The sequence below is a fragment of the Drosophila mauritiana genome, chromosome 4, assembly GCF_004382145.1.
Source record: "Drosophila mauritiana strain mau12 chromosome 4, ASM438214v1, whole genome shotgun sequence".
Taxonomy (NCBI): Eukaryota; Metazoa; Arthropoda; class Insecta; order Diptera; family Drosophilidae; genus Drosophila; species Drosophila mauritiana.
The window spans coordinates 104,822-116,673 of NC_046671.1; the positions used below are offsets into that span (position 1 = coordinate 104,822).

The 11,852-nt window shown below is 34.0% G+C and overlaps 3 protein-coding genes across 3 annotated transcripts; 1 reads left to right on the top strand and 2 right to left on the bottom strand.

Moving 5' to 3' along the window:
- Positions 1–1,551: 1,551 nt before the first annotated feature.
- On the bottom strand, positions 1,552–2,861 carry LOC117146251 (probable cation-transporting ATPase W08D2.5). The gene is made up of 2 exons (XM_033312192.1): positions 1,795–2,861; positions 1,552–1,721 (listed from the first exon to the last, which is right to left on the bottom strand). Exons 1-2 carry the CDS (start codon positions 2,825–2,827, stop codon positions 1,567–1,569), a joined length of 1,188 nt encoding a protein of 395 aa, XP_033168083.1. The 5' UTR covers positions 2,828–2,861; the 3' UTR covers positions 1,552–1,566.
- A 1,277-nt stretch (positions 2,862–4,138) lies between these two features.
- Positions 4,139–7,269, top strand: LOC117146322 (forkhead transcription factor HCM1). The gene is made up of 5 exons (XM_033312385.1): positions 4,139–4,776; positions 5,600–5,988; positions 6,050–6,233; positions 6,294–6,776; positions 6,839–7,269. Exons 2-5 carry the CDS (start codon positions 5,609–5,611, stop codon positions 7,121–7,123), a joined length of 1,332 nt encoding a protein of 443 aa, XP_033168276.1. The 5' UTR covers positions 4,139–4,776; positions 5,600–5,608; the 3' UTR covers positions 7,124–7,269.
- Positions 7,270–8,871: 1,602 nt separating this feature from the next.
- On the bottom strand, positions 8,872–10,217 carry LOC117146304. The gene is made up of 3 exons (XM_033312343.1): positions 9,932–10,217; positions 9,198–9,318; positions 8,872–9,128 (listed from the first exon to the last, which is right to left on the bottom strand). The coding sequence occupies exons 1-3, from the start codon at positions 10,116–10,118 to the stop codon at positions 8,942–8,944; spliced, it is 495 nt and encodes a 164-aa protein (XP_033168234.1). The 5' UTR covers positions 10,119–10,217; the 3' UTR covers positions 8,872–8,941.
- Between the last annotated feature and the right edge of the window lie 1,635 nt (positions 10,218–11,852).

Below are 11,852 nucleotides of genomic sequence, written 5' to 3' on the forward strand. Positions count from 1 at the left end.
AAATATATTCTTGATCAGATTTAATAGCCGAGGCGATCTTGTCCTGTCCGTCTGTCCGTATGAACGTCTCTTTCTCAGGAACTCCCATAAACCGACCAAAAAGCCACACACAAACTTTTGCAAAATATTTTGATTTGTTCAATTTTTTAATAGTCTTGTAAGTTTCTATCGATTTGATAAAATAACAACTTCCGCTTTAACGACCACAAAGCATCCATTTTTATTCCCGTTACTCGTAGAATAAAAGATTCGACTATATCTTTCACTCTTGTTTTTCCTAGGTTTGGCACAGATATTTAGTGATATAAAATATTGTTTTTTTTTTGTTTTTTGGGATATGTGTGCGAAACCATAATCGCTAACGTCGGTGCATTTTTCAAAAACGACAAAGGATCACGTAATGTTTACTAAATTTACATTGGGGATGAGTGCCACTGGAAGTTGGGCAAGCTGCGATTGAAGTCTAATGTATGCACGTGTCGGTGTTTTTGGTCTTCTCGCTCTTGTTGTTGTCAGTTGTTTTGGCTTGGATGAGACCTCCCCGTTTCACGATGTGTACTATATACATATGAAATAATAAATTTGATTCGGTTTCTGTAACTCCCGAAGCTTGTTTCTTGTGTGTGTCCTATGTGGTGCTTTCGCTCAGTGTAGTGTTGCTCTGGTGTTTGTTGTTCAGGCTGTTGTTGTTGTTGAAGTTGTTTTCAAGTTGTTGTGGTGGCTGTTACCTCTAGCAGGGGCGGCGGACTCGCTGAGCTGCCCATGGACGAGATGCTGGCCCCCGGAGTCATTCCATCGATGTCGAAGTCGGACGTGGTGTCCTAATCACTAAGGCGCGACATGGTGCTCGGCGGTGATAAATGATCTGTCGGTTTCAGTATCAGGCCGTCCACATCGCTGCCCTCGTCACGTAACTGTTTTCGTTGTTGGTTGTTTAGTTGGTTGGTTGTTGTCATAAATTTTGCGTCGCAATGTTGTATGGATATCGCACGTGTTGTTGTTTTTGATGATGTTATTGTTGTTGTAGTTGGCAATGGTGGGTGGTGATTTTTTTTTATTTGGGTGGTGATGTATTGGCGGGTGCACGACAAAAAACCAACGAAAAAATAAACAGATTATGACAATGAGGAGTTAATAATTTTGTTCAAACCGGGCAGCTGCTGCGGGGGGCTGAGCAGGGTGGGTAAAGGACATTACCAGTTTGATTCTGGCCTTCACTTTCATCCATTTACCTTAAATCTTACGATCTTAAGAAACAAAGCTATTAGGAAGTTTTAGATTGTGAGCTGGGAAAGTGAAGAACAAATCCACCTAAACATCGAGCTTTGAAAACCAATGAACAAAAACAAATAATTGTAATCAAACGATAACATTTTCCATTTGACTTTTAGCCAGATTTGTGTTAAGTTTTTCACTCGCCGAAACTTCGTTCGTGGAACTGAACCAAAACTCTGTGCGATTCCATCGATTTCATTTCATATTCTTTTCAAGTGTTTACCAACACCTCTTTAAAGACTTCACTCGACGGTCCAACGCCCGTCTAGATTCGCGGTGTAGCAAGGCGTCTCAACCTAGCGCACCCTTGGAGAAAACAAAAGCTAGAATAATATACTGGAAACTAGATATGCAGAACATTGTATAGTTTTCATAGCAACCTAAATGATCTTCACCCGCAGGCTCGAAAGGTTTAAACCACGGCTGTTGATGCAGATGAATCCAACCTATAATGGAATTAAAAAAAAAGGATTACGTTATGTTTACTAAATTTACATTTACATATATATATATACTTACAAGTCACCTGAAATGCTGTTACAACAGTAAGATGTAGTAAAAGGGAAGCTAATGGCGTGTAGGATATTAATGAACTAAGTGGAACTTGTTCCACCAGCTTTCCATCAAATGATTCGGTTTTACCAAAAAAGAAGGCAAATATTGATATAAGTCCAAGATCGACATATAGATACTGCTTGTCCGTCAAATTGGAGTCGATGGAATACAAAATCATAACAGATATGAACTGAACCAGCGAATAGGCTGCCATATACTTGAAAATACCAAACGATGTGACCAATGCAGCGCGTCCTTCCTTAATAACTTTTAAAACCGCCGAAATTGTGGGATTTCGTGAAGTAAATGGCGATGCTATGGATGCTTCAGTCTCGCTTAAGGAAATACCAGCGTGAGCCACCTTCAGTGCACCACAGTCATTGGCTCCATCACCGCACATGGCAACGCAATAGTCCAAGTTTTGAAGTTCTATAACTAGTGCCTGTTTCTGATCGGGTGACATTCGGGCGTAAATAGAACCCCGTGTCAATAGAATTTCCATTTCCTCTGGAAAGTGATCTTTTACAATTTGCCAAGTCTTACCATCCATTGCAAATATACATTCTTGTCGCCAGCTTTCGTCTGGTGTGTGTTTTATACCAAGCTCAGCATCATTGTGGGTCCAAGTGTCTATAGTTTTTACACTGGCCAAACTATCGCTTGTCGGCAAACAACTTTCTGCGTAACTAGAACTCGATTCGTTAACTAATGAATTCGTCGACTCCATATGAAAAATAGTTTTTCCAACGTGGGCCGTGAATTCAGGTGTTTCCCGGTCAAAAAGGTTACTATTAAAGCTTGATTTAAATAGATATGCCCGAGACGTCTTGCTACCAAAATCTAAGGTGTAGTGCAACTTGTAGTGTTTATCTGAACTATTATCAAAATTACACTCTGTACCGGTATTAGTTTGGAAGTTTGCACTGTCGCCAATTGGATCTGCATGCACAGTTATAACTGCTTGCAAGGGACTTAAAATATTATCGCCTGTTATCATTATAGTTCGAATTTTGGCTGTGTTTAGCGCATTTATTACTTCAGCAGTATCTGGTTTAAGGCGATTCTCAAGTAAAACAAAACCCAAAAATTCCATGTTGTTTTTAACCTTTTCTCGAGATAAACGCTGTACTTTATACAATCGAAACCGTGTGGGAATGGTTGGCTGGGAAGGTATAAGAGGGTTGTAAACAATACCATTTCACTCAAGAGGAATCGAACATCGGAATAAAACTCGGTTGGTCAACGATTACTTTGGATTACATAAATATGATTCACTTCCCAGACTAATGTGTGAAGTCCTTAAAAACAAAGGATAATCAACTCATTATTAATTTCCTTTAAAAATATTCTAATTTAAAGGTTTAAAAGTTAATCATCTAGTTTTTTTTTTTTAAACGAATCGAAAAAACTTAAATTATCGTTGGGGACGATATCCTGATGAACTGATATTGATTCATCCATTTATGGATTGTTTTTCTTTCTTATTTAAATAAAATTCTTTAAGCAAACAGACTTTTTATTTATAGAATTGTTAAACTCTTGAGGGTACAAAATTTCCAAAGCTCTCGCTTAAACAGTTTTCTAAATAACTTACATTAAAGATTTTTACTTAAGGGGCGCTAACCTGGTGAGTGTACCATCAAGCGGCACTCCCAGGCACTGCTAAATCTACGTAGACCCTTCTGCTAAATCTATGTTGACCCTTCTTTAATTCAAAGGCCACAGGCCTTTCAAAAAAATTTTCAGAAGTGAGCGCGTGTTAGTTTTGGACGGTTTGTGGGCGTTATATTGGACATGCCAAATGGGTCTATACTCTGCGTCTATTTCTAAAATCTGCATGCCTCTCAATGTTCTAGCTTTTTTAGTTCCTGAGATGTTGACAATCCTATAAAGGGGCATACTGAAATGGCAAGACTCGGTTATTGATCCTTCTACCTCTTACAAATTTTCAACGAACCTAATATACCCTTTTATTCTACGAGTAATGGGTATAATAAATTATATTTAACTGTTGCTAAATCAAGGAAACTTCAGTTGTTTTTCTATTCTTTTAATTCTTTTAAAATAGCTTACCGAACTGATTCTACATGAATGAAATATTTTTTTACTTTTAGTTTTCCTCAAGTAAAATTTTATTTACAATAAATAATTTCATGTATTAGACTTTTTACCTTATATTTTATTTTTGAACCGATTTTATTTGTACAGATAATCGTTTCTAACCCATTAAAGGGGAATTAGATTTATGTAATTGTGTATTGTTTGCATTAATCGTCATTGTCGTGACGTAGGTAGCACAATTTAAAGCAAAGAATCAAGCCTTAAAATTTTTATTTACATATGTAAGTTATGTGTTGCCATGATTTTTAAACAGTAATGTACACAGCAATGCATTCGTTTCTATTTCTTATAATTCAAAATCCTAATAACAGAACGGCAGTCAAACTTTTTTTTTTTTTAAAAGCCTGTGGTCGAAATTGTGGTATAAGGGTATATGAGGACAAGTGGTTGAAGATTTTAACGAAAAGTGGTGGATATAGTGCAAACCTAAGAGCATATGGCCACCTTAATGGTAACAAAATGTATGGCTAAATAGGGTTGTTGCTGAGAACTTTTTGGATGTCGGAGAATTTGTGGCCGCATTTGTATCGAAAAAGTCGGCTGGGGCATGAAATCGACTAACTATATACTAAAACGAGACCGACTACATGAGTCCTTGACCACCCGAGCGAGAACCACTTCGACCCTATAAGCCCGAGAGTGATTTCCTAACCTCAAACAATTATTTTTGTTGTAAAAATGAGGGTTGCTCCTAGACTACAGATACAGGTGCAACGGTAGAGAGTAGCCTTGCAGTACAATTCAAGCGGTTCATTCGATACAGTTTAATTAAAAAGGCTAAGAGTAATATAAAAATAAAAACTAGTACAGCCAAATAAACAAGAAGTAATAAGTATACCTAAGAGAAAATAAAACGGAAACTTATTAATATAAACTAATTTTTCATCAAAATAGAAATATGCTATATACTATTCATATACATATTTGATTTAGACGATTTTAGAAACATTGAAAATTAAATAAAAAAATAAAAACACTAATGTATTTACGTAACATTTTTAAGTTTGTCACAACCCGCGTTAATGCGTAATTGTGTATACCGAATATTCAAAGAATTAATTTATTTTTTATTTTCTTACTTGTGTTATTTAAAGTACGTTTTTCTTAAGCATTCAATTGGCTTACATTACAAAAATTTTGTTACTTTTATTGATTTAACACACATATTATTTTAATCACCCTGTCGCACGGATGAACATTCGAAAGAATATTTGTGAGTTTAGCACTAAGTAGGTGGTATTTCGATCGATTTAAAGTCGATTTAAAATGTTACTTAATACTTACTTACTTAATATTGCCATCTACATAAACTTAAACTGTATTTTTAAAAAAATATTCATTTTCCGATGGTGTATAAAAAATAAATATAATGCATTTTGTGCAAGAGTGTGAAATTTGAATACCTTGCCTAACAAGTGTTGCCATATTGAATTTTCAACTAGATTTGTTAAAAAAATTGATTGATAACCAGCCGCACCGATTTCGTCATGTCCGCCCGTCTGCACGACGGATCTTTTCAACTATTGATATATACAAATATGAACAAAATTTTTAATAATTGAATTGAATTATCACTCTAAGATCCTTTTTGGGCTCTTGACTAATATATTCTTATAATAACTGACTGAACTACATTATTTTTGCATAGAAACGGGATATGTCATACCACATTACTTCTTCGGCAACACGGAATGTTACATTACAATCATGTATGGAAGAGAATTCATTCTCACAAGAAGCAGAGGACTCCGACGAGGAACGCGAGCTAACCAACCTTAATTGGCTTTTGAGGAATCAAAATTTAACTTGGCCGAAAACCATTGATTACAACCCAACCGATATTTTAAATTCGAAAAGGAACGCAGAACCAACTCACAAGTCAAGAGACCATGATAAACATATCAAAATGTTTTATTCTACGCGTGAACGCACAGATAAAATATCCCATATAATTTTAGGGGCTAATGCGCAAAAATCTATAACAAAGAGACCAACTGCGTCAGAACGCTTTGAAACATTCGTCAATAAAGTTAAAAGGTTTGTAAAATAGAATTTTATCTTATAAAACATTCATATGAATTTATCTGTATTATTTTAGAGACTTAACAGAATATGAAAAGTTGGCTAGCAAGTATGAAACCGACGTGACCGAGAAACCGCCTTTTAATTATTCACATATAATTGGAATGGCTATGTTACAAAATGGGCGAATAACTTTACAACAATTATGTTCTTGGATAGAGGCCAAGTTTGCATTTTTTAGAGTTCGAAAGAAATGGAATGTGAGTGCTATTAATTGTGTTGACTGGAAATGAGCTAATTACTTTACAATTTCAAAATAGAATTCCATTAGGCATAATTTATCATTGCACCATTGCTTTCGTAACCGAAAAAGAGAAGAAAGGGGAAAAGGTGGTTACTGGGAGCTGGGAGTCGACCCAAAAAAATGTGACCGGAAACGAATTCGAAATAGAAAAATTTTGCATCCAACGGAAAATCAAACTGCTAAGTTCCAGTATGAACACTTAACAGAAATACAACAAGCCAACTCTGCTCGGCAAAATCATGCAAGATTCGTTCAAAAATCGAAGACAAGTAGTCTTCCAGAAAAATCTGAAGCAAATATCTTTAATATCGTGCCCCATGAAGAACCTAATATAGCTGATAAAAATGATGAGCAACGTCAGTTACGAAGAATAAATAAAGAGGACATTTTAAAAAAGAAGTCTGAGCTTGACACTATTATATCGAGTACTGAATCATTTTTAACAGAACCTCAAAACTTAAACTGTTTTTTTTCCAACAAGACGGATACTACCAACACGGTAAGAATAATATATATATATACTTATTTTTGGATTATTCTTTAAAAAAATATACATTGCAGCCCATTCCTGCAGAAAAGAATTTCTGCACATTCAATAATTTCTATTCCGAAATGACACCTGTGCTTGCTTCAAATTCAAATATCGTAGAAGACCAAAATTTATCAAATGATGTATCCTGTCCTAGCCATGCATGCAACATAACAATCAATTATGATTACACTAACTTTCAACCAATAGTAGATAGCATTGCCGAGCAGTTCCAATGCCTGCATGATAGCGCTGAGTATGATCGAAACGACGACATCTTAGAAAACCTTCTTGATGTTTGTGTTACGCACTATTAAAACAGAACTTATTGCAATACAAAAACCAAAAATGTTTGTTTACAAAGCTATTATACAATGATTCAATAAAGTGGCTTGTATTATCGACGATTTTATTTCTCCGGCTCCATTCCAAAAATTTAAGGTTCGTTCGCTTTACTACTTCATTGGCCTACAAACATTTAATACATTTAACATATTATTAAAATTGAAACAAGAACAAATTCTTATTAATAAAATTTTGAAATATCGATTTTCAAATAATTTTTTTTTTAATTTATGTTTATATAATACATACATAAATTAAAAAATACAGTTCGTTCAATTTGCTAAAATTGGTTCAAGAACTCCAACCTTTGCGTGTGTAACTATTTTCTGCCTGTGCGGCATAAATTATAAAATGACGACTATAACACAGAACCGCGTTTGTTTCTTCGTGTTCTAAATGTGGACTCGGAATTTAGAAAATCAAGAAAGTTAAGATTAAGAATGCTGTTTCAGTGACGATTATGCATAAAAAGTTTGAAAACTTACTATATTAAATTTTGATTTCACCATATGCTTTGACTGTTTTTACTGAAAACAGGGAAGGGTTTTAATTATTAAGTTCGGGAACGATCGGGAATGACAAAGTTCTCCACGGCCCTTTACTCTAGTAAGTGTGGTTGAATTTTTGTTTTCGAATCGCAAATTAAACTAATTTTTGGAAAAACAAACCAAATACTTTAAATAAAAAACAACGAATAAAATTTTTAAAATTAATGGCATTAATTACTTAAATCAACATTTGACTGGACATATGTATTATATGTCCTTAATAAGAATTGTCACACAACCCGGACAGTATTACACAATTAGGAAAACCAGACAGAAGTAGATTCAAAGAGGATCGCACAATAAAAGCAGGATTCATAGATTTCATAAAGCAAGATGAGTCTAATGAATTAAGTACCTCTCAATAATTTAATCTTCATAATTGCGTTCTTTAGTCCAATAGTCAAACAAAAAAAATTTTGAATTTGATTTTATGACTCATCCTTCAACTAGCTACTATCTTTTGGTGCTGCAAAATAGTAATAGTAACGAGAAAACTGCAGGAAGTTGGGTTGACATCGGCAAAAAATAAAATAGATGCCATTTACCATGCGATTAAAAAACGTCAGTTGCCGTTCGGATCTGATCAATATCCGTAATAATTACAAGGTGGCTGGACTCTATGCTCAGTAGCATGCATCTCTCAGAGTAGCCATGGTCCTCCCACTTTGGGAATTTATGTATCTAGGCTTCGTCGGGAAATGTAAGCTCCCCATGGATAAGGAACTCCGAGGAAAGGATGCAGAAAGCACGCCTGAAAAACAAAACGCTTTTACCGCTTTTACTTTTTAGTCTGCCTATTTTTTGGAGTTATTGCTGTTTCCGCGGAGCTTAAGAATCATCAAAGATTTAGGCCAACCCCTCTGCGTGTAACGGCGCCCACAAACCAAAAACCAGTATCGCAATTAAATTTTAATCAATATGCCAAAAAAAAATGTGAAATTTCTGCCTTGCACTCAAACTTTCCCTTTTTTGAATATGATATTACTCAGAACTTCACCAAATTCTTCGATGTATAAATCGGTGTTTAAATCGTTTTAATCACACAGGCACAGAAAATGTACATTTATTATTCTGGTGCTCTTCGTTACAAACCATATCAGTTGTTTTGTTCTACAGTACCGATTACATTTTGGCAGCATTTATATTTAACTTTTATAAAATAGAAGTATATGTTCTTTCTGACTAAAGCAACAAATGTTTTTATTGTATTGACACACGTTTACATAATATATTGGTTTTCAATCACTCAACATTCTTTTTGTCATTATCCCTTCCGATCTCGGGGTATTCCAATTTAACACCGGGGTCACATGTAAAGATGGGGCAGCAAAAAGGAAACGATGCGGTTTTATTAGTCTTTTCTGTGTCCAATTTACATTTGTCATTCGCCAGTGGCAATGGCCCGCAGTCTTCTACGAGTTCCAATAGCCTATAAATAATGTATATTAGGCATTTGTTTATTTAAATATATATATACTAAAATTGTTCCGATAAATACTTTGCGTCATTTTCCTCATTTTGAACACAAGTAGATCGACCACAGAATGGAGTAAGGTCCCACGACTTTCCGGGCTCAACAGTGGCACATCGAGTTGAAGCAAAGCACATTGCCGGAAAATCTGAAGAATTATTAAAATATTTTGAAGGAAGAGCGAGGAAATATTCAAGGCAAAACCAGATAAAACGCGAGCTTTGAAACACTACGGGGTCTACGTTAATAATTTTAATACACTCACAGACTAAAATATTTTTGGCACATTTACAATATATATAAATATGTTGCAATTAAAAACCCAAAAGGGAAGCCGAAGTTTATATACCCTTGCAGTAATTTTACATATACAAGAACTGATGTATACCCAATAATAACAAAATGATCAAAAACAACCAAACTAAAAAGAATTTCTTAACAATTTTAATTAATTTTCGGGCTGTTCCTGTGGTAACTATATGATACATCACGTATACATTAAAAGCAAAAACACTTGATAAATGTTCACTATAGGCTGAATGATTGAGTAAGGAGAGGGATATTTAGTTTGTGTTTTTTGTTTTGGGTTACACTAGCACATAGCTTTTATGAAACTTAAAATTATGGGCGTGTCACCGATCCTTTCAATTTTTATAGTTCATAACTCTATATTTAACAATAAAACGTTCTATCTATGCTTATATTGTACTTGAACCTTGTAATAAAGAAAAATTTATTAATCTGTTGATTGCCATACTTACCTCGTAGAACATCGGCAGGAATAAGACGTTTGAAAATTCGTATTTCACCTCCGTCACCCTTTGAAATTTTTTGTTCAGCACACAGAGAGACTGTGAAGGCTGTTAAGATAAGGGTCAGTACGGCAAATTGAAAACTCATTTTTAAGATTCCAAAGATGTTAGTTGTTTGTAAATTTTTAATAATCATAAACGATTAAAAAATTATCCCTTCGCGAAAATAATACAAAAAAACGAAGACAAATGGAATTAACCAACCACCTAACCAGTCTAAATGAAGCGAAAGTTCACAATAAATTAAACCAACTGGTCAGGCACACCTATACTTATGGGGATCTCATACATATATGCAGCGGCTACCTAAGATAAAGCTTTTGTGCTGGATTGAATACCGCTTTGAAAGTTGTTACTTAAAAAGACAGTACAAAGCTTTGTGCTTTGGCCCGGTTTTCACTAGCATTGTCGTATGACAACTTGAAATCCGAGAATTGTTCAGAGGTATGTACATACATAAATATGTATGTATTTGAATGTTAATGCCACTCACATAAAATAATAAATTTTGTTGTTTTTCAGAATTTACATATGTATATTCTGACCGTTTTCCGGCAAATAATAATTATTTTTATAAGACGAAAACATGGACGCGCTCCAATGTATAAATACTATTATTATTATAAGGTTATCCAAATATACCGATAGATATAACTTGGAGGAAAATAAAATAAAATAAAATGCAAATTGGAAAGACAAACAATAAAATTAAAAAAAATGTATAACAAAATTTTTAAAAGACGGCAAGCATCGGGAATGTGTTCCCCCAAAAAGGATATATATATATTTTATAGGGACTGAAACACTTTCTTCTACCGCTTTTATATTTTCAACGAGTCTAATATACCGTTTTACCAATCACAAGTCAATAAACCATCACACACAATTCAACACAGGTATGAAATGACACAATATTAAGAAAGACATGTGTACAATCCCCTAGTGCGAAGTTTGGAAACATGTAGAGGAAAAGAAGTATTACAGAGTGCTTCTAGAGGCATTGAATATGTAGAAGACATGCTCTACGAAGCCTACTATAATGCATTTAAATGAATTCTTTGGCATATAAATAAATTGCTCAAATTGCTTTATTTTTCAATCGTGCATATTTCGGGTACAAGAAAAACTAATGCTGTGTCCTCTTTTTAAAATTGTGAAAAACAATATAAATGTTCTAAAATTTATATGTACATACATATATGTAAAAAAGTCAAAACCATATATCATTTACATTTATTATATATAAGAAATGTTTCCCCTAAAAGTGCGTTTATTATATTGCCGGACACTATATGTATGTATTTTTTATAACCAAGCACATTTTAAACAAGCTGTACTTACGAAAAGCAAATGACAAAGTATCACATAATTAATAATATTTATAAATATCTAATTTTAATTTAATAATGAGATTTTCTTTTCGTTTCGTTTCTTTCCCATTATACTTTCTTTTATTCCATTATTTAAGTTTAACATTATTAAACAGGTATTTAAATATTTGTATTTTATATTTTCTAATACCAGTTGATTATTATTATTATTTAAACCGCTTCTCCTCATTATGATATAATTAAACAAAATAAATCAATACTTACTGAAGCTAAATAAGGTAAAACAATAAATAATTATTAAACCTATACTCTGCTATATTCTACATCTTTCTGATAATTGATTCTGGAAATTATCCAGATGCAATCCTGAAGCCATTCAGGAAATGCATTCAGAAGCCTATCACGGAGTGCTTACAGATGCGTCCCACAGGAGGTTTAAAAGAGGGTCTCACGCCCGTAAAAATATTAGTAACCTTCTTACTTGGCAGGTGTTTTCCTCTCGAAAAAGTGAACGTGTTCCAGAATAATTCCTACTGGTA

Coding starts and splice junctions, on each gene's coding strand:
- LOC117146322 (XM_033312385.1), top strand. CDS start 5,609: ATGTCATACCACATTACTTCTTCGGCAACACGGAATGTTACATTACAA. Junction 6,234..6,293: donor GAGTTCGAAAGAAATGGAAT/GTGAGTGCTATT, acceptor ATTTCAAAATAG/AATTCCATTAGGCATAATTT. Junction 6,777..6,838: donor AGACGGATACTACCAACACG/GTAAGAATAATA, acceptor TATACATTGCAG/CCCATTCCTGCAGAAAAGAA.
- LOC117146251 (XM_033312192.1), bottom strand. CDS start 2,827: ATGATAACAGGCGATAATATTTTAAGTCCCTTGCAAGCAGTTATAACT. Junction 1,722..1,794: donor AACAGCATTTCAGGTGACTT/GTAAGTATATAT, acceptor ATTCCATTATAG/GTTGGATTCATCTGCATCAA.
- LOC117146304 (XM_033312343.1), bottom strand. CDS start 10,118: ATGATTATTAAAAATTTACAAACAACTAACATCTTTGGAATCTTAAAA. Junction 9,319..9,931: donor TCCTGCCGATGTTCTACGAG/GTAAGTATGGCA, acceptor ATAATTCTTCAG/ATTTTCCGGCAATGTGCTTT. Junction 9,129..9,197: donor AATGAGGAAAATGACGCAAA/GTATTTATCGGA, acceptor CATTATTTATAG/GCTATTGGAACTCGTAGAAG.